The sequence below is a fragment of the Pongo pygmaeus genome, chromosome Y (genome assembly GCF_028885625.2).
Source record: "Pongo pygmaeus isolate AG05252 chromosome Y, NHGRI_mPonPyg2-v2.0_pri, whole genome shotgun sequence".
In the NCBI taxonomy this organism is placed as follows: Eukaryota; Metazoa; Chordata; class Mammalia; order Primates; family Hominidae; genus Pongo; species Pongo pygmaeus.
The window spans coordinates 4278255-4300103 of record NC_072397.2 but is presented as its reverse complement, the minus strand read 5'-3'; the positions used below and the strand labels follow the sequence as shown (position 1 = coordinate 4300103).

The 21849-nt window shown below is 36.9% G+C and overlaps 1 protein-coding gene across 15 annotated transcripts in view; it reads left to right on the top strand.

Moving 5' to 3' along the window:
- Window positions 1–21849, top strand: part of UTY (ubiquitously transcribed tetratricopeptide repeat containing, Y-linked) — a 234468-nt gene that overhangs the window by 201497 nt on the left and 11122 nt on the right. For all 15 annotated transcript variants that reach the window (XM_063660969.1, XM_063660967.1, XM_054473301.2 and 12 more), the window contains one exon: window positions 20918–21044. In XM_063660969.1, coding sequence (XP_063517039.1) covers window positions 20918–21044 — 127 coding nt within the window. The remainder of the gene's footprint in view (window positions 1–20917; window positions 21045–21849) is intronic.

The following is a 21849-nucleotide window of genomic DNA, read 5'->3' as shown; positions in this document are numbered from 1 at the left end:
TTTTAAATTGAAAACAACTTAATTTGAATCACATACAAAACACAACATTTTTACTGCCCGCAGATAACACACACTTTGTGCTCTTAAAGTTAGAGAGTTTGCCTCTTTTAACATTGTATTAACACATTTTAATCTTCTAACTCTTCTATTAGGATTAAGAGTAAATTATTCACCACTTTTACAGTGTTGCATTAATTTTTGTGTGATCATGAATTTACATTCAGAGTTATGTTTTTCTGTGTTTTTGCTTTGCTTTTTAGCATGTTTTTGTTTCAATTTGAAGAACTTCCTTAAGCATTTCTGTTAAGGCAGATCTCGTGCTAACTCAGTATTGTGTGTCTGAGAAAGACTTTACGTCTCCTTTAATTTTAAAGGATAATTTTGCTGAGCATATTATTTTTTGAGGGCAGATTTGTTTTTGTTTTGTTTTGTTTTTCCTTGTTTTTCCTTACTCTGAATATTATCCTAGTCTTCTGTGGCTTGTAAAGTTTCTGCTGATTCCCTTAAATGTGATGGGTTGTTCTTCTCTTGCTATTTGCAAAACTCTGTTTGTCTTTGTTTTTTTGTTTGTTTGTTTGTTTTTGAGACGAGTCTCACTCTGTTGCCCAGGCTGGAGTGCAGTGGTGCGATCTCGGCTCACTGCAAGCTCCGCCTCCTGGGTTCACGCCATTCTCCTGCCTCAGCCTCCCGAGTAGCTGGGACTACAGGCACCTGCAACCACGCCCGGCTCATTTTTTGTATTTTTAGTAGAGACAGGGTTTAACCGTGTTAGCCGGGATGGTCTCAATCTCCTGACCTCGTGATCCGCCCGCCTCGGCCTCCCAAGGTGCTGGGATTACAGATGTGAGCGACCACGCCCAGCTGTTGTCTTTGATTTTAAGCAATTATAATGTGTCCTGGCAAAGATCTTTTGATGCTTAGTTTATTTGGGGTTTTGGGGCATAATGAATTCGAATATGCATTTTCTTCTCCAGTTTGGGGAGTTTTATATCTTTCTTCCTTTCTCTACTTATTTATTTATTCATTCATTCATTCATTCATTTTTGATACAGGGTCTTGCTCTGTTACCCAGGCTACAATGCGGTGGTATGATTAGGGTTCACTGTAGCCAGAACCTCCCAGGTTCGAGTGATCCTCTCACCTCAGCCCCACTTAGTAGCTGGGACCACAGGAACATACCACCATGCCCAGCAATTTTTTTGTTTTTTATGTAGAGAAAGGATTTCAGGATTTCATCATGTCGTCAAGGCAGGGCTCAAAACTCCTGACTTCAAATGGTCTGTCTGCCTCGGCCTCCCAAAGTGCTGGGATTACCAGTCATGAGCCACCACATCTGGCCATTATTTCTTTTAAATAGGCTTTCTGCCCCTTTCTGTTTATTTTCTCCTGCATTAGCTTCCATAAGGCATGGAGTGTCTCACTTGATAGTGTCCCATAAGTCCTATAGACTTTCTCACTGTGTTTTTCATTCTTTTTTCTTGTTCTCCGACTGGATAATTTTGAATGATCTGTCTTTGAGTTCACTTAGTCCTTCTACTGCTTCACTGAATCTTCTGTTTAAATACTACTTCAATTCAGTTATTATGTTCTTTAGTTTCAGAATTTCTGTTTTGTTTGTTGTAGTTTTTGTCACTTTGCTGAAATTCTTATTTTGTCCATGTATTGTTTGCCTGATATTGTTTAGTAGCTTGTGTTGTCTTTTAGCTCACTGAGCATCTTCAGATGATTATTTTGAATTCTTTGTCAAGTAATTTGTAAATCTTCATTTCTTTGTGGAGAGGAACTCAAATATTACTATTTTCCTTTTGTGTTTTCATCTTTATTTGATATTTTTAATGTTTCTTGTAGCTTTTTTGGATGTCTGAACATATGAGGGAGTAATCACTTATTTCTAACTTATGGACTGATGGGCAAAGATCATCACCTACAAGTGCCTGCTTGATGGAGTAGCTTTATGTAGTACAGGGATTCTGGCTCCAGGGTTGGCACAATGTCATTGTTTTTGTGCAGCCAAGGCCGCATGTATCTGGTGGTGGTGAAAGCTATTGAGGTTATCTGACTTTTTTCTCCTCACAAAGGTAAGTCTTAGCCATGTTAGTACTTGCTGATGCTGGGCCTGGCATGCAGCATATTCATGGTATCTGATACATGGGCCATCATGGAGGGTGGTCGATCCTTTTCTAGGGGTTTCATGGCAGCTGCAATGGCCATTGAGGTCATCAGTTACAGGTATGATCCTCTGCTGGTGATCATGGTTGTTACTGCTACATGGTAGCCTTGTCTTTTTTACTGTTACTAGCTGTCTCCAGGTGTCTGAGCTATGGTGTTCTCTTCAGTCACCAAGGTGGGAGGGTGCGGTATGGAAGCAAGTCTTTTTACTAGTGCCCCTGAGCTAGCTAGTTGCCTACCCTGCTCTCTTTTTCCCATGAGGGAAACTCACTGATAGGAGTCCCCTGTTAAATGAGTTGTGCTGGTTTAAGAGATGTATGGTACAATCAAAATGAAACTGTTCTTCCTGCCATTCTGTGAATTTATTCTATTTCTTTTTTCTATTGTTTGCTCCATTGTATGTCTTTGGATTATTAACTGGACGCCTAGTCCTCTCTCAGAGCTTTTTCCATTCGTGGCTAGCTGTATAATTGTTTTTATTGGCAAATGAAGGCTAGGATTTTCTATTCTATAGTCTTGCTATTGTGATTTCTTAATAACCTTTTGGGAATTTTGGATTAAGCAGTTAAATCAGTATATTTTTGTTATTAATAGAATGACTTTTTCAAAGCTATATCTCTTTATGTATTTTGTTAATGGAAGAGGAAGATTTATCATGTTTCCAAAATTTGTTGGGTCACTATCTTTTGAAAGTAATGCTATCTTTTTTAAAAAATAGCAACCTAATCTAAATTCAGAATTTTGTTCTAGCAAATAATTTTACCAAAATTGTGAAGCCAGTGTAGTGTGCCTGTGTACTATTTTATCTACTGACTCATTTAATTTTTGGTCTGTGTTTGGATTTGAAAACTATAAGGGATTTTAAAGAACATTCAGTCAAATTTCTACCAATGTCATAATGGCATTTCTCATATCCACAGTTTCTGTTGGCCAGTTAGTAATTTCATCATGGTCATTATTCTAACTATAATTTTGTTGTTGTTGTTGTTGTTGTTGAGATGGAGTCTTGCTCTGTCTCCCAGGCTGGAGTGCAGTGGCACAATCTTGGCTCACTGCAAGCTCCGACTTCCAGGTTCACACCATTTTCCTGCCTCAGCCTCCTGAGTAGCTGGGACTACAGGCACCCACCACCACGCCCGGCTAATTTTTTGTATTTTTGGTAGAGACGGGGTTTCACCATGTTAGCCAGGATGGTCTCGATCTCCTGAACTCATGATCCACCCATCTTGGCCTCCCAAAGTGTGGGATTACAGGCGTGAGCCCCCGCGCCCGGCCAATTCTTAAAACATATTCACAGATTGGTGTAAAGTATACTATTTGCTATCCAAATTTATGCAAAATTAGTGACGTCAACAAGTGTTGGATAATCCTAGAACTCTGCGCCACACAGTGTGCATTGCAATAATAGATACAACAGTATATTAAGATAAAATTTCTACCTCCGTGTGCTTTAAATTCTGGAACAGCCAGAGAGAAAAATTCTGGACAGATGATAAAGTTACTGTTAGGTAATATGAATAAAATTAAATTTGTGGTGGTGTATTCTCTTAAGTGAGAAGCCAATGGCAGGACATTTAGGTAGACTTAATATTTTTGAGCTGCTTTAGGTCACTATTATGAGATTTTATGGAAACAGCTTCTGATTCATTTTTAAATCCAGCAATTATGACTTTATGAAAAATGAATTGATGGGTGCAAGATTAGAAGTAGAAAGAATTGTTAGAAAGTAAATGCAACAATCTAACCTGGATTGAGGTTGTAGCCCTGGAAGTTGAGTGAAAGATTATTCTTGGTTATGTTATAAAACTACATCATTTGACTTACTCATGGTTCGGATGGTGGGATAGGAAGGAAGCTGAATCAAGAAAAGTTAGCTTTTATCCTCTTTTGTTCTTACTTAGTGTTAATGAATTTAAAACATATCTCATTTATGTTATTTTTATACTCTCCTATGATTGTTCTTAATATCCTCTAAAACCTTTGCAATTGGTCAAGATTCCTCTTTAAGAGGTCAGCGGGGAGACTCTTCTTTCATCATATGGAGACTCTCCATTTCTACAGTTTAGTTTAAATTGCATTATCTTTGTGGTAGCAGTTGTCTTAATGTTGAACTGACATATACAGATGTAAGTTGTTTCTCTTAGAAGAAAACTAATATGAGAAAACAAGATTTCCTCATACTTCCCTTCTGTGATTGATTTTTGTGTTTTAATCTAAATACATGTTATGTATTTATCTGTGCTCTATTTCACCCGCAGGGTTTTGTTTTTATACTTACAAGATCTGGAATCATTGAATAGTTATTTTATTTATTATTTTAAAAAATCTACTCCCAACTTTAGTTTTTTGATATTAGAACCTCCTTTTGTTATAACTGATTAAAAATATTACCCAGAGTCATTCAGCCACCTCTGAAAGTGTGTTAATGTCAAAAACTGCAATTATTTTACACCAGCCTAATACTTTTACCAACCAATAGTGCTACTTTTATATGTATGTATGTATGTATGTAATGTTCATTAATATTTGAGTGCCCGCTGAATTTAAAGCACTGCATTAGTACCTGAAAGTTAATAAATATCTAGTATGATTTCTCATTGTGTTTTTCATTAGGGAGATGATCAAAAGAGACAATGGAGATAGAAATGTTAAAGATAGCACTTGGGAATACGTGATTGAAAGTTGTAGATTTTATGATGTAATGTCTACAAAGCATGACATTTATCTCTTTTTTTTTTTTTTTTTTTTTTTGACAAAGAGTTTCGCTCTGTCACCCAGGCTGGAGTACAGTGGCACAATCTCTACTCACTGCAACCTCCGCCTCCCAGGTTCACGCCATTCTCCTGTCTCAGTCTCCCAAGTAGCTGGGACTACAGGCACCCGCCGCCATGCCTGGCTAATTTTTTTTACATTTTTAGTAGAGACAGGGTTTCAGCATGTTAGCCAGGATGGTCTCGATCTCCTGACCTTGTGATCCACCCACCTCAGCCTCCCAAAGTGCTGGGATTAGAGGCATGAGCCACTGCACCTGGCCTTATCTCAATTATTGTAGCCTTATATCACATACCTAGTTAGAGACAAAGTATTTAAAAATATATCTATGAAGACACTTCTTAATAATTGTGACACATGACTTCACTTCAAGACAGTGACAACTTTGAGAAGTTGGATACTAATATTAGAAAAATCTGTTGGAAATACAGAACTTCAGATTTAAAGCAGGAAGATAACTGAGGCATTCCGTGTACTAGTTTGTAATTGCCCTGAGAGAGAGAAAACATTAGAAAATCTTAGTGAGGAACAGAACCTGAAAGAGTATTTCTGTTAAAGAATAGGAAAGATGAGGAGCCAGAATTGCTGGACTTTGACGTGCTTCACTCAGACATCATTTATGCCTGTCACTGAGATTGAAGCTAAAGGATAAGGAAGACAAATGAGTTAGGTGTAGAGAGTAGTACTTATCAGCTTGGCTTTTAGACATGTAGAATTTAAATCTTCAAAGAATGTTTAGGTAAAAATTTCTGTTAAACAATCGGGTTTATATATGCATCTATTGCTTAGAAAAGGAGTCTGAAATATAGGCTGGAGTACTAAATAATTGTTGCTGAAGTGTAGAATACTGACGTTTCTGAACTCTTAGCTATTTTCATAACACCATGGAAGGACTGCATTAAGTACTAGATTAGTAGGTTGACTAATCTCATTTTAATTTATTCAACTCCTACAGTTTTTCTATATTAAGATGCATTTTTAAATATATCAAATTTGCCAATAGCTACACTTTCCCAATATACATATGAATACTTTCCCTCAGATATTGTATTTTGGAATTTTTCAGACCTACAGAAAAGTTAGGAAGGTAGTACACTGCATGCTGATAGAACATTCACCTGCTTTTATCAGTTAAGTTTTTGCCATGTTTATTTGTAGGCTTTTTATATTAATATGCTCACATAAACATGTTTAGGTGAACTAGGTGAAATTACATTACATATATTGTATGTGACCCCAAATAATTCATCTCTGCATCTATAATACAGTAATTTCCTTTCATAGCCACTATACCATTGTTATACCTAAGAAAATTAAAAACTAATTATATTATATCTAGATAAAATTTACACCCTATTAAAAATTTTCTTTTTTAAAAATCTTGCTTCTTCACTTATTTATTTATTTAATTTGTACTTATTTATCTTTATTTTTATTTATTATTTATTTATTTATTTTGAGACGGAGTTTCGCTCTTGTTGCCCAGGCTGGAGTGCAATGGCACGATCTCAGCTCGCCGCAACCTCTGACTCCTGGGTTCAAGTGATTCTACTGCCTCAGCCTCCCTAGTAGCTGGGATTACAGGTGCCCACCACCATGCCTGGCAGCTAATTTTTGTGTTTTTAGTAGAGACGGGGTTTCTCCATGTTGGTCAGGCTGGTCTCGAACTCCCAACCTCAGGTGATCTGCCCACCTCAGCCTCCCAAAGTGCTGGGAGCCTCCGCACCTGGCCTATTTATTTTTTTATTATTATACTTTAAGTTCAGAGGTACATGTGCAGAACGTGCAGGTTTGTTACATAGGTATAGACATGACATGGTGGTTTGCTGCACCCATCAACCCGTCATCTACATCATTCTCAGCAAACTAACACAAGAACAGAATACCAAACACTGCATGTTCTCGCTCATAAGTGGGAGTTAATCAGTAAGAACACATGGACACAGGGAAGGGCCTGTCAGTGAGTGGGGGGCTAGGGGAGGGATAGTATTAGGAAAAATACGTGATACAGATCTTGCTTCCTTTCAGAATCCATTCTTATTCCCAGTTCAGGTTCACTTAAGGTTCACATTAAATTTAGTACTGGTTGTTGTGTCTGTTTAGTCTCTTTTAAGTATGTAAGAACCCTTTCTAATACATTCTTTCTTTAAGAAACAGATTTAAAAGAAACAAGCCAGTTGTAGAATGTTCCCTATTTTTTTATTTATCCGATTCATTTCCTTGTATTTGATACAGGTTAGACTTTTTTTTTTTTTTGAAGTAGTGGAAATAATGTTGCAGTGTAATATTTTCCTGATTGTATCCACAACAGTTGCTGTGATACAATGTTGCTGTGTCATATATATAAATATATTTTTATGTACATAACATTTATTTTATAAAAATATATTTAAATATTTAAAATTTTATATATAATATATTTCTGTGATATAATCAGGCAAATAAAACACTATAATATAGCTGTGATAAAAATGTTTATTATATATGGTATATAATTTTCATTTTATATTATGAGATGTTACTAAATTTACCTTAAAGCTTAAAAAAATTAGTGAAAAGGTGTTTGTTCCTGCCCTTTATCTATGTTCATCAAAATAAAGATTTCTACTCTGATTTGAATTTTAAAATGAGTATTGAAAGTGAAAGGAAGTCCTCACTTTTTGCAACTTATTGATAGTTTGAGATACTTGAAATGTATTGTTTTGGTCTGTGTATTCTTTATATAGTTCTGTGACGCTTCGTTTTCATGAGACTTGTGTATTCATTATGCTTTACTATTAAAAGCATTTCTTTGAACAGAATCCTTGAAAGGAATTAAGTGATAAGGCTGCAGGTACTGGTTAAATTTTTCAGTGTAATTTAAAAGGACCTTCTTTGTGTAGTTAAATGGCAGATGTGATCTGCTACAATAAAAAATAAGACTAGCTGTGAGAAGCATAGTAAAAAATAAAAACTTTAGAGGGAGGTTAACTAACCTTATTATCAGTTAACCACATTATTGTGGGTTATGCAAGAATAGGTTAGTTTGTTTTTTTGCTATTTAAAGCACCATGATAAATATGAGGCCACTTGAAAATCAGTCCAAAACAATAGTAAGAAGCACATTTTCTTCTGAAAAGTTGAACTTTAGAAAATCTTTAATTCAAGGGAGTATGTCAGACAGGAATTAAAGTAGAAATCATTCTTTCTAGAATACATAGTTCTAAAAATCCATCCTCAGTGATCCCCCAAAGAATTATGTATTGTAGAATTGAATACATAAACTAGTAGTTAAAAAGTAACACAAACTAGTAGTTAAAAAGTAAATTTTTAATACAAACTAGTAGTTAAAAATACACAAACTAGTAGTTAAAAAGTAAATTTTCTTACCCAGGTGTAGTGGTTTGCACCTCTGGTCCCAGCTACTCAGGAGGTTGAAAAGGGAGAATCACTTGAGCCCAGAAGGTGTAGGTCACAGCAGTGAGCCAAGTCACTGCGCTGAGCCTCGATGACAGAGTGAAACTATGCCAATAAATTAATTTATTTATTTATTTATTTTCTGAAATATAAACAGTTCAATTCCAAAGAAATCAACATAAAGTTCATTTGTTACATATCCTTTGACTATCATTTAAAGCATTTCTTATATTTCACTTTTAAAATTTGCTGTCTTAAATGTACATGTACTTTCGTTCGTTATGCTTCTTATGATGTAACAACTGTTATTTGTCTGTCTTTAACTTTGTAGACTTGGGAGATGTTCTATTTAATGTCACAAAAAAAGTGTTAAAAGGAGAGCAGCATAGGACAGTGGTGAGAAATCTAAGCCCTGGAGTCCGATCTACATATAATCTTGGTTTCTTCATTTCTTTGTCTTGGAGTCTCATGGCCAGTTACTAAACTTCTATAATTCTTGCTTCCTTTTCTGCAAAAGTAATAAATAGTAACAATATCTTACATGATTTTTCAGAAATTATTTGGGCCTGATAATAGAGAATGGTCTAAACATGTTTTCAATGTGTGAACTACTAAAATTTCAGTTGGCACTTATGCCACAATTTTTTCAAACTCAAAAACTAAAGTTTAATCATTGTAATTATTTTAACTGTGTTCAGGAATTTTTCATAATGAGTTCAGATAATATGTTCCTCATTTATTGAGTACAAATTGCTAAACCTTTTGCATATCATAATAGTTTTATATTGCTACTTTAACAAAATACTACAGATTTCCTGACCTAAAACATAAATTTGTTATCTTAGGGTACTATAAGGAAGAATCTGTTGGCTTGATTTTTCTAACTTCTTGAGACTGCCTACATTCCTTGATTTATGGACCCCTTCTGTCTTTGAAACCTGCAAAGTCTGATCATGTCTTTCTCACATTGCATCGTTCTGACACTAATGCTTCTCTTTCCCTCTTTTATTTTTATGGCCCCTTGCCATTATATTGGACTTAGGCAGATAATCCAGGATAATTGTCAGATTCCAAGGTCAGCTGATGAGATACCTTAAATTCATCTGCAAATTTAATTTCCTTTGCCTTGCTACATAACATACACAGATTATGGGAATTAAGATGTGGACATCCTTGTTAGGGAGGTGGATGTGGTTGTTATTCTGCTTATTGTATGTATGTTAACACTCTCATTCTTATTATCTTACTCCTCATAGTATTATAAAATAGGTATCATTATTCTCTTTTTATAGGTGAGGAAACTCAGGCCCAGGATTTGCTCCAAAGAAACTAGTTTACTACAAAGTAATGGATACATAGACACTAGAGCCATACTGTTTGTATTTAAATCCCAGCTTCCTTTTTTGTATACCTGAGTTTCCTCATTTCCTAACATATTTATTTATGAATCTGTGGTGTGCATCAATTGCCCCGGAAAATAAAGCCCCTCGTTGTTACATTTTAAAAATTCTTTTATTTTGATGTTTTTATTTCTAATCAATACTTTTTCTTATTCTAATATTACGAGTGTATTTTATTTCAAGTGTATTTTATCCTCTACTCGGAATAAAATCCAGCTCTAAAGCATCTCTTTTTAGAAGTCTTCATTTCTCTAGCCTGTTGTCTTTGCTATCCATAGTCCTTATCATCTTAAATGTCTTATCATTGTACAAATACGTTATTGATTAGGTTAGAATACACTATGTACCCTATGTAGATTAGGGGTTTTTTGTTTGTTTTTGAGACAAGGTCTCACTGTCACCCAGGGTGGAGTGCACTGACATAATCTTGGTTCACTGCCATCTCTACCTCCCAGGCTCAAGCAATCCTGCCACCTTAGACTCCCAAGTAACTGGGACCACAAGTGCCTGCCACCACACCGGCTAATTTTTTGTATTTTTGGTAAACACAGAGTTTTGCTGTGTTGCCGAGGTTGGTCACAAACTCCTGAGCTCAAGGGATACCCCCACTTCCACCTCCCAAAGTGCTGGGATTACAGGTGTGAGCTACTACACCCAGACTTGTACACTATGTAGAATAGAATGCACAATGTATTTCAAATAGAATTGTCAGGTTTATCAAATGTTTAGTGAAACTGTTGATGGTTATTATGATACCTTGGTTTTTGTCACCTTAGATTAAAATAATTTAAACAAGAGACACACAGCAAAAGGGGTGTGGCATAGAGTAATTCTTTGCAAAAGAAAAAGAGTATGTTGAAATTTAGGTACAGAATAGAGAGAATACACCCTGAGAGAGACAGAGATGACACCCTGAGAAAGGATGGGCTGCTCATAGGTATGAAACATCAAAGACTGGCTTGAGGGAGACTCCCTGTATGGGAATCTTACATGATTATTTGTAAGGAAGTCAGAAAGATGTTGCTAGTAAGCATGTTGTGGGTAATCCTCTGGGTCCTCAAGGTACTTGTTCATATGTCACATGTCTCATTAGCATCTTAAATCTCTACCCACGGGTGTGCTTTCTTCCATTAAAATGAGCAAATGGTCAGTTTGGGGATAGGTAAAATCAAAATATACATGCTCTTTAGAGGGGCAAGTCTACTGAAGATAGTTTAGGTTGAATGAGCTCAATGACAATGCAAATGCTCAGGCTTATTGTGTTGGCTATAAGATCATCCCTGTTGAAGCAGCATCCCAGGAACACGGTCATTTCCTTGATTACTTATTTTGGCGCAAAACCTTATTTGTGCTTTTCTTTCAATGCAGAAGCCATTTTTATTCCATGCCTTTTCATATATTCTTTTATCCAAACAACTTAAAAATCTTAAGAAATAAGATTGAGTTGATTCTAGGAGGTAGCTGGCAAGATGGCCAAATAGGAACAGCTCTGGTCTGCAACTCCTAGTGAGACCAATGCAGAAGGCAGGTTATTTCTGCATTTCTCACTGAGGTACCCTGCTCATCTCACTGGGACTGGTTAGAAAGGGGGTGCAGCCCACAGAGGCCGAGCCAAAGCAGAGTGGGGCATCGCCTCGTCCAGGAAGGGGTCAGGGAACTCCCTCCCTAAGCCAAGGGAAGCCGTGAGGGACTGTACCATGAGGAATGGTGCACTTGGCTCAGATACTGTGCTTGCCTCACAGTCTTCAACCCGCAGACCCAGAGGATTCTCTCAGGTGCCTACACCACCAGGGCCCTGGGTTTCAAGCACAAAACTGGGCGGCCATTTGGGCAGACACTCAGCTAGTTGCAGGCTTTTTTTTTTCATGCCCCCAGTGGAGCCTGGAAAGGCCACCAAGACAAAACAGTTCAATCCCTGGAAAGGGGGCTGAAGCCAGGGAGTCAAGTCGTCTAGCTTAGCAGAGCCCACGGAGCCCAGCAAGCTAAGATCCAGTGGCTTGAAATTCTCGCTGCCAGCACAGCAGTCTGAAGTCAACCTGGGACACTCGAGCTTGGTGTGGGGAGGGGTGTCTGCCATTACTGAGGCTTGAGTAGGCAGTTTTCCCTTCACAGTGTAAACAAAGCCTCTGGAAAGTTCACAATGGATAGAGTCCACTGCAGCTCGACAAAGCCGCTATAGACTTCCTCTCTAGATTCCTCCTCTCTGGGCAGGGCATCTCTGAAAGAAAGGAAGCAACACCAATCAGGGGCTTATAGATAAAACTCCCATCTCACTGGGACATAGCACCTGGGGGAAGGGGTGGCACACTTAAACAGTTCCCTGCCAGTTGGCTCTGAAAAGACCAGCAGATCTCCCAGCACTACTCAAGCTCTGCTAAGGGATAGACTGCCTCCCCAAGTAGGTCCCTGAACCCCATGCCTCCTGACTAGGAGACACCTCCCAGCAGGGGTTGACAGACATTTCATAGAGCAGAGATACAGCTGGCATCTGGTAAGTGCCCCACTGGGACAAAGCTTCCAGAGGAAGGAGCAGGCAGCAGTCTTTGCTGTTCTGCAGCCTTCGCTGGTGATACCCAGGCGAACAGCGTCTGGAGTGGACCTCCAGCAAACTCCAGCAAACCTGCAACAGAGGGAACTATTGGAAGGAAAACTAACAAATGAAAAGAATAGCATCAACATCAACAAAAAGAACATCCAAACAGAAACCCCGTCGAAGGTGACCAACATCAAAGATCAAAATTAGATAAATCCATGAAGATGAGGATAAACCAGCCCAAAAAGGCTGAAAATTCCAAAAACCAGAACACCTCTTCTCCTCCGAAGGATCACTGCTCCTCACCAGCAAGGGAACAAAGCTGGACAGAGAATGAGTTTGATGAGTTGACAGAAGTAGGCTTCAGAAGATGGGTAATAACAAACTCCTGTGAGCTAAAGGAGCATGTTCTAACCCAAAGCAAGGAAGCTAAGAACGTTGAAAAAAGGTTAGATGAATTGCTAACAAGAATAACCAGTTTAAAGAAGAACATAAATGACCTGATGGAGCTGAAAGACAGCGCGGGAACTTCGTGAAGCATACACAAATATCAGTAGCTGAATCGATCAAGTAGAAGAAATCATATCAGAGATTGAAGACAACTTAATGAAATAATGTGTGAAGGCAAGATTAGAGAAAAAAGAATGAAAAGGAATGAACAAAGTCTGCAAGAAATATGGGACTATGTAAAAAGACCATACCTGCATTGATTGATATACCTGAAAGTGACGGGGGAGAATGGAACCAAGTTGTAAAACACTCTCCAGGATATTATCCAGGAGAACTTCCCCAAGCTAGCAAGACAGGCCAACGTTCAAATTCAGGAAATACCCAGAGAACACCACAAAGATACTCCTCAAGAGAGCAACCCCAAGACACATAATATCAGATTCACCAAGGCTGAAATGAAGGAAAAAATGTTAAGCGCAGCCACAGAGAATGGTCAGGTTACCCACAAAGGGAATCCCATCAGACTAACATTGGATCTCTCTGCGGAAACCCTATGAGCCAAAAGAGAGTGGGGGCCAATATTCAACGTTCTTAAAGAAAATAGTTTTCACAGAATTTCATATCCAGCCAAACTAAGCTTCATAAGCAAGGGAGAAAACAGAATCATTTACAAACAAGCAAATGCTGAGAGATTTTGTCACCACCAGGCCTGCCTTAAAAGAGCTCCTGAAGGAAGCACTAAATATAGAAAGGAACAACTGGAACGAACCACTGCGAAAACATACCAAATTCTGTAACCATCGACACTATGAAGAAACTGCATCAACTAATGGGCTAGCATTATAATGACAGGATCAAATTCACACATTTGGTGTAAATGTGTGAATTAACCTTAAATGTTAATGGGCTAAATGTCCCAATTAAAAAGACACCAACTGGCAAATTGGATAGACAGTCAAGACCTATCAGTGTGCAGTATTCAGGAGACCCATCTCATGTGCAGAGACACACTTAGGATCCAAAAAAAAGGATGCAGGAGGATTTAGCAAACAAATGGAAATCAGATAAAAGGAGGAGTTGTAATCCTAGTCTCTGATAAAACAGACTTTAAACCAACAAAGATCAAAAGAGACAGGGGCATTACATAATGGTAAAGGGATCAATGCAACCAGAAGAGCTAACTTTCCTAAATATATATACAGCCAATGCAAGAGCACCCAGATTTATAAAGTAAGTTCTTAGAGACCTACAAAGAGACTTAAATTCCCACACAATAATAGTAGTGACAATAATAGTGGAAGGCCTTAACAGCCCACTGTCAATATTAGATCAACAAGACAGAAAATTAACAAGGATATTCAGGACTTTGAACTCAGCTCTGGACCAAGCAGACCTAACAGACATCCATGGAACTCTCCACCCCAAACCAACAGAATATACATTCTTCTCAGCACCACATTGCACTTACTCTGAAACTGACCACATAATTGAAAGTAAAACACACCTCAGAAGATGCAAAAGAACAGGAATCTTAACAGTCTGAGACTACAGTGCAATCATATTAGAACTCAGGTTTAAGAAACTCACTCAAAACCCCACAAATACATGGAAACTGAAAAACCTGCTCGTGAATGACTACTGGGTAAATAACAAAATTGAGGAAAAAATAAAGAAGTTCTTTGAAACCAATGAGAACAAAGACACAACACACCAGAATCTCTGGGACACAGCTAAAGTGTTGTATAGAGGGAAATTTTTAGCACTGAATACCCACAGGGGAAAGCAGAAAAGATCTAAAATTGACACACGAACATCACAATTAAAAGAACTAGAGAAGCAAGAGCAAACAAATTCAAAAGCCAGCAGAAGGCAAGAAGTAACTAAGGCAGTAACTTCACAGCAGGACTAAAGAAGATAGAAACACAAAAAACTCTTCAAAAAATTAATGAATCCAGGAGCTGATTTTTTTAAAAGATCCATAAAATAGACCATCATCCAGACTAATAAAGAAGAAGAGAGAAAAGAATCAAATAGATGCAATAAAAAATGATAAAGGGGAGATCACCACTGATCCCACAGAAATGCAAACCACAATCAGAGAATACTATAAACATCTCTATGCAAATAAACTAGAAAATCTAGAAGAAAGGAATAAATTCCTGGACACATACACCCTCCCAAGACTAAACCAGGAAGAAATTGAATCCCTGAATAGACCAATAACAAGTTCTGAAATTGAGGTAGTAATTAATACCCTATCAACCAAAAAAAACTCAGCACCAGACAAATTCACAGCCGAATTCTATCAGAGGTACAGAGAGGAGCCGGTACCATTCCTTCTGAAACTATTCCAAACAATAGAAAAAGAGGGACGTCTCCTTAACTCATTTGATGAGACCAGCATCATTTCGCTACCAAAATCTGGCAGAGACACAGAAATAAAAAAAAATTCATGCCAATATCCCTGATGAACATCGATGCAAAAATCCTCAATAAAATACTGGCAAGCCAAATCCAGCAGCACATCAAGAAGTTTATCTACTAGGATCAAGTCAGCTTCATTTCTGGGATGCAAGGCTAGTTCAACATACACAAATCAATAAACGTAATCCATCACATAAACAGAACCAATGACAAAAAACACATGATTATCTCAATAGATGCAGAAAAGGCCTTCAACAAAATTCAACACCCCTTCACAACTCCCAATAAACAAGGTATTGATGGAACGTATCTCAAAATATTCGAGCTATTTATGATAAACTGAATGAGCAATATCATACTGAATGAGCAAAAACTGGAAGCATTCCCTTTGAAAACCGACACAAGACAAGGATGCCCTCTCTCACCACTCCTATTCAACATAGTGTTAGAAGTTCTGGCCAGGGCAATCAGGCAGGAGAAAGAAATAAAGGGTATTCAATTAGGAAAAGAGGAAGTCAACTTGTCTGTGTTTGCAAATGACATGATTGTATATTTAGAAAACCCTATCGTCTCAGCCCCAAATTTCCCAGAGCTGATAAGCAACTTCAGCAAAGTTTCAGGAAACTTTAAAAGTCAATGTGCAAAAATCACAGGCATTCCTGTACACCAGTAATAGCCAAATCATGAGTGAACTCCCCATTCACAACTGCTACAAAGAGAATTAAATACCTTGGAATACAACTTAAAGGGATGTGAAGGACCTCTTCAAGTAGAACTACAAAACCAGTGCTCAATGGAATAAGACAGGACACAAACAAATGGAAAAACATTCCATGCTCATGGATAGGAAGACATTGTGAAAATAGCCATACTGCCCAAATTAATTTATTGCTTCAGTGCTATCCCCATCAAGCTACCATTGACTTCCTTCACAGAATTAGAAAAAACTACTTGTAAATTTCATATGGAACCAAAAAATAGCCCGCATAGCCAAGGCAATCCTAAGCAAAAAGAACAAAGCTGGAAACATCACACTACCTGACTTCGAACTATACTACAAGGCTACAGTAACCAAAACAGCATGGTAGTGGTACCAAAACAGATATTTAGACCAATGGAACAGAACAGAGGCCTCAGAAATAACGCCTCACATCTACAACCATCTGATCTTGACAAACCTGACAAAAACAAGCAATAAGGGAAGTATGCCATATTTAATAGATGGTGTTGGGAAAACTGGCTAGCCATATGCAGAAAACTGAAACTGTACCCCTTTTTTACACCTTATACAAAATTAACTCATATGGATTAAAGACTTAAATGTAAGACCTAAAACCATAAAAACCCTAGAAGAAAACCTAGGCAATACCATTCAGGACATGGGCATGGGCAAAGACTTTATGACTAAAGCACCAAAAGCAATGTCAACAAAAGCCAAAATTGACAAATGGGATCTAATTAAACTAAAGAGTTTTCTCCACAGCAAAATCAATAGGCATCCTACAGAATGGGAGAAAATTTTTGCAATCTATCCATCTGACAAAGGGCTAATATCTGGAATCTACAAGGAACTTTACAAATTTACAAGAAAAAAAAAAACCATCAAAAAGTGGGCTAAGGATATAAACAGAGACTTTTCAAAAGATATGTGGCCAACAAACATGAAAATAAGCTTATCATCACTGATCATTAGAGAAATGCAAATCGGAACCACAGTGAGATACCATCTCACACCGTGTAGAATGGTGATCATTGAAAAGTCAGGAAATAACAGATGCTCGCAAGTAGGTGGAGAAATAGAAACATTTTTATAGTGTTGGTGGGAGTGTAAATTAGTTCAGCCATTGTGGAAGACAGTGTGGTGATTGCTCAAGGATCTAGAACAATAAATACCATTTGACCCAACAATTCCTTTACTGGGTACATACCCAAAGGATTATAAATTATTCTACTGTAAAAACACATGCACATATATTTATTGCAGCACTGTTCACAATAACAAAGACGTGGAACCAACCCAAATGCCCATCAGTAATAGTCTGGATAAAGAAAACGTGGCACATACACACCATGGAATACTGTGCAGCCAAAAAATGGATGAGTTCACGCCCTTTACAGTTACATGGATGAAGTTGGGAACCATCATTCTCAGCAAACTAACACAAGAACAGAAAACCAAACACTGCATGTTCTCACTCCTAAGTGGGAGTTGAACATTGAGATCACGTGGACACGGAGAGGAACATCACACACCAGGGACTGTCGGGAGTAGGGGGTTAGGGGAGGAATAGCATTAGGATAAATACCTAACGGGTTGATGTGTGCAGCCAACCACCATGACACATGTGTACCTATGTAACCAGCCAGCTTCTATTTTTTTCCCACTTCAGAGCAGAGTATGTAAAATATATAACCTTAATAAAGTGATTTTGTCTAAATCCTGTTGCCTTTTAGGCGTCTCAGTATTCCTGGTGTGTTATGCCTTAACAGAAGGCCACAATATGCCTGTTCATTTCCCTTCCTTTATATTTTTTAAATTGAATTTGTAATTGTTGTAGGGTAAATCTATTCAAATTGAGCAAAATGAAGAAATGTCAACACTACATTTCTGTGGCTGTTTGTAAGCCATTCAGTTCTCTTCAGATGAAATCTGTATCAAGGATTAGCCAAAGCAGACAGTTTATGTTAAAACAAGTCTTGAAATTTATCTTGAATCTTTTAAATATTCTTTCCCTTAATTATATTACTTTCTATGTATTCTTCCATTCCCTTTAATTGAATCAGATTCTCATTTATGTGGTCTCCATAAAAGCCTCTACCTCTCAAAATTATTGTTGTTCTTTATTCATTTCCTACTGCTGCCTTCTGAAGTGGTAAGTAATAAAAATTTCTTTGAAGGAGAATACACGAGAACATGGAGCAACCACAATTCAGTTATTCAATATTGTTAATATAACAGCGGTCAGTTTTTAAGATTTCACTGTTGGGGCTTATAATTCTGTACCATCATTCCAGAGAGTCTGCTTCTGGAATGGCTGTTGTAATATATAATGACAATATTATTATTTTATATTAGTAATATTCAACTGTTTCTGTAATGTCTATAGAAATACTATTCATTCTTAGTGTTTACTTCTAGCAACAAAATGCTATTCCTTTGTAATGTTTTGCCTCATTTTTATATGAAATTTCAAAACTAAGTATAAAGTAATACAATAAAAACTGCGATGTAATTGTCAAAATAATGAGAATTATTGGAAATGAAAGTTGAGGAACAAATAGAACCAAACTGACTGCACAGAACTAAGCTTCATTATGGTCAGGTGTTGTGGCTCACGCCTGTAATCCCAGCACTTTGGGAGACCAAGGCAGGCAGATCACCTGAGTTTGAGACCAGCCTGGCCAACACGGTGAAACCCCGTCTCTACTAAAAATACAGAAATTCACCAGGCGTGGTGGTGGTCACCTGTAATCTCAACTACTCGGGGGAGCCTGAGGCAGGAGAGTTGCTTGAGCCCAGGAGGCAGAGATTGCAGTGAGCCAAGATCATGCCATTTCACTCCAGCCTGGGTAACAAGAGCAAAACTCCATCTCAAAAAAAAAAAAAAAAAAAAACTCCGTCTAAAAAAAAAAAAACAACTAACCCTCATTATTTGGGGGAACATAATTTTTTTTAGCCCCAAGGATTTTATCTTCATGAAAGACAATGGCACAGGTTGGTGGGGTGAGTAGGTACAAAAATTGACAGATGGTGAGCAGAAGAGTATGGAAGACATAGTAGAGGAAGCTTGAAATTACCCATTTTGGAAATCCCTAATCCCTAATTAAATAGCCTTGTAACATCATGCAAACTTTACCTTTTTGACTCCCACACTTCCCACTTAGTAAAATGAGTATGGATGCTTCTTGCACTGAGCTGTTAAGAGAATTGTGTGGCATATCTAATGTAAAGTACCAATTCCATGTCTTGTGTATGGTACTAAGCCTTCGTGATTGCTGCCTCTTTGTGGCACTTTATTTTCTCAGTTGGAAACATGGGTGAATTTGCAAAAACTCAAATTCATAAAATTTGAGGCATTATTTTCTTGTGAAATATGACATGTTTTGAAGCACTATTTTGAAAACATATGCAGTAATATCCCTGTCCCCAGAAGTGAAATCATGTAGAAGAGGTATGGGAGGAAGACATCAGTAGATGCTACAGATCCAGTGTGGTTTATATTCTTAATTTTGACAGGAACTGAATTTTTTACTTGTCTCGCCTGGCGTCTCTTTAAGACACACAAAAACTCTCAATAAGTCTTTCCTGGTGAAATTCAAATATAGACAGAAATATGGCTTTGTTTCTGAATAGGCATAATTGCTAAGGGCAAACTGAAAATTATGTATTTTATATTATACTTAAGGAATTTGTCATGCCACATTAGGCTTATATTGCTGTCCTTATGTTTTTAAATAAGTTAGCATATTTTGTATGTAATATCCCTAATGATTTTGCCCCAGGGTTGCTTACAGGAATTCTGATTTAAAAAGTAAGGAAAAGAAACATAACAAATAACAGTTTAACCTGGCAAGTAACAAATGGCAAGAAAATATAAATGAAGGAAATTAAATCTGCCATTAATGTATATTGTAAAATTTTATGTAAATTTTAATTTACATAAAACTTAATGTATATTGTAAAATTTAACTGTTGTTATTTAGTCCCACAATGGTTTACAAAACCAAAACAGATGAAGCCTCATGCTCATGAGGCTTACACTCATGGGAAAGAAAGACAATAAACAGATGCGGAAAATAATTTTACATACTGATAATATGACATTTTCCCCCAAAATATTTGGTATGTAATCCATATAATGATAATTTCAAGTCCATATCTGTAGTGTAACAGAGCAACAAGCTCCAAATTAGCTCAAACTCTCCTGATTCCAGGAGGTTATTTACAAATGGTGTTAATGGCATTTTTATTAAACCCATATCATGCTTTCTAAGATAAGTTTCGAGTTGAAGTGTGCCTTAGAGTATCACCTATACCACCTCTGCTTTGAAAAACTTAGATTCACAGAAACTTTAACAGGCAGTTTTGAGCAGTGACAGCAAATTACAGGAAAATCAGCAGTATTTGTAATTGTATACAATATATTGTTATCCTCACAAGTATGTGTAGGAAAGGTATAAATTATAAGAAAAGTCAGTGTGAATAATAATGAAGGATTCTACTATACCATTTTCAAATTAAAATTCAGCAAGTAATATTCTTTTTTTTCTTCCTTTGTTATTATATTGGAACTAACTTTGTATCTTGTAGTGACCATATTCATAGATAATTGTCTGCTGTGGTGCCAAAGTTTTAAAATCTATTATATAACTGCTTATGAGGGTATAGGCAGCCTTCTTGCCTTTCTATAATCATGAAAATTCCAACCTGTAATTCTGAACTTTAATTTCAAAGATGAAGAAATTGACTCTTACAAAAGTTGTTTTACTTGTCCAAATTAGAGCCCAAATAAAGAATATATCTTTAATTAGGGATGAGTTTATTGTAGATTATGATCATTGCATTTTTATAGTCAAATATCAGTTATTCTCAACTTTAAATATTTTAATATTGTCATCATCCAGCATGCACATTTGAAAATCTGAGGAAAAGAAAAATTACCATGTGACTAGACTTGGAACTCAGATTCACAGTTATTTCTAATTGGTATACCTTTTATGTAAAAATATTCAGTATTTAGTTACTCTCACAAATAATTTTTTCCCACAATAGGTACTGTCTTTTGAAAATTCTGAAGCAGTGTCAGACATTGAGAGAAGCTCTTGTTGCAGCAGGAAAAGAGGTTATATGGCATGGGCGGACAAATGATGAACCAGCTCATTACTGTAGCATTTGTGAGGTGAGTAACTGTTTCTACTGATAGTTGTTTTGTTTTGGATTCTCTAGGTTTTGAATTGTTGTTGCTTTATTTTAAATTTACCTATACTTTTATGTAATGCTTTTGATTGAAACTGACTATTAAAACTATTAGACTAAGTTCTCATCTGATACAATATTTCACTAACTAGATCTATTAAAAGTATCTTCTACAGAAGAATTTATTTAGTAAATCCTTATCCAAATGATAATCATCTCACTTTAAACTAGGAACAGTCCATAACAAGTACACAGATACCTACAAACAGGATTTAATTCAATATTCAGGCAGATCAGGATGAAGTCCTTTCTGGTTCATTTCATAAATCATTATTGACTTTTCTCTTCTGACTAAGGCTTACAAGATATGCAGAATAAGCATGTGTTGCTTGCCTTGGAGAAGTTTACATTCTACTTGCAGAGACAAACTATAAACCACACATTGTAATGCACATCTAACTGATGAATATGAGGTTAGATGTAAATACAAACTACTACAGAAACACTGAGGAAAATTATTTTTCTGCTGTTTTTCTCCTTGCAAGCACACAAACTTAACATTTGAGTTCTTGAAGAATATTCTGATTGCAGATAAAAATAGCAATAATTGGAGATTTATAGAACGTCATTAAGGTTTAGGAACATTGTGTGGATGGGAAAAGGAGTAGTGTATTCAGTAAAGGGTAATTAATTATTTTAATGTGGCTGGAAAGTATATGGCAAATTCTTAAAGTCCATCAGGGTAGGCTGTGTCTGTAGTTTGCAAATCATCTTGATTCATTTTAAGG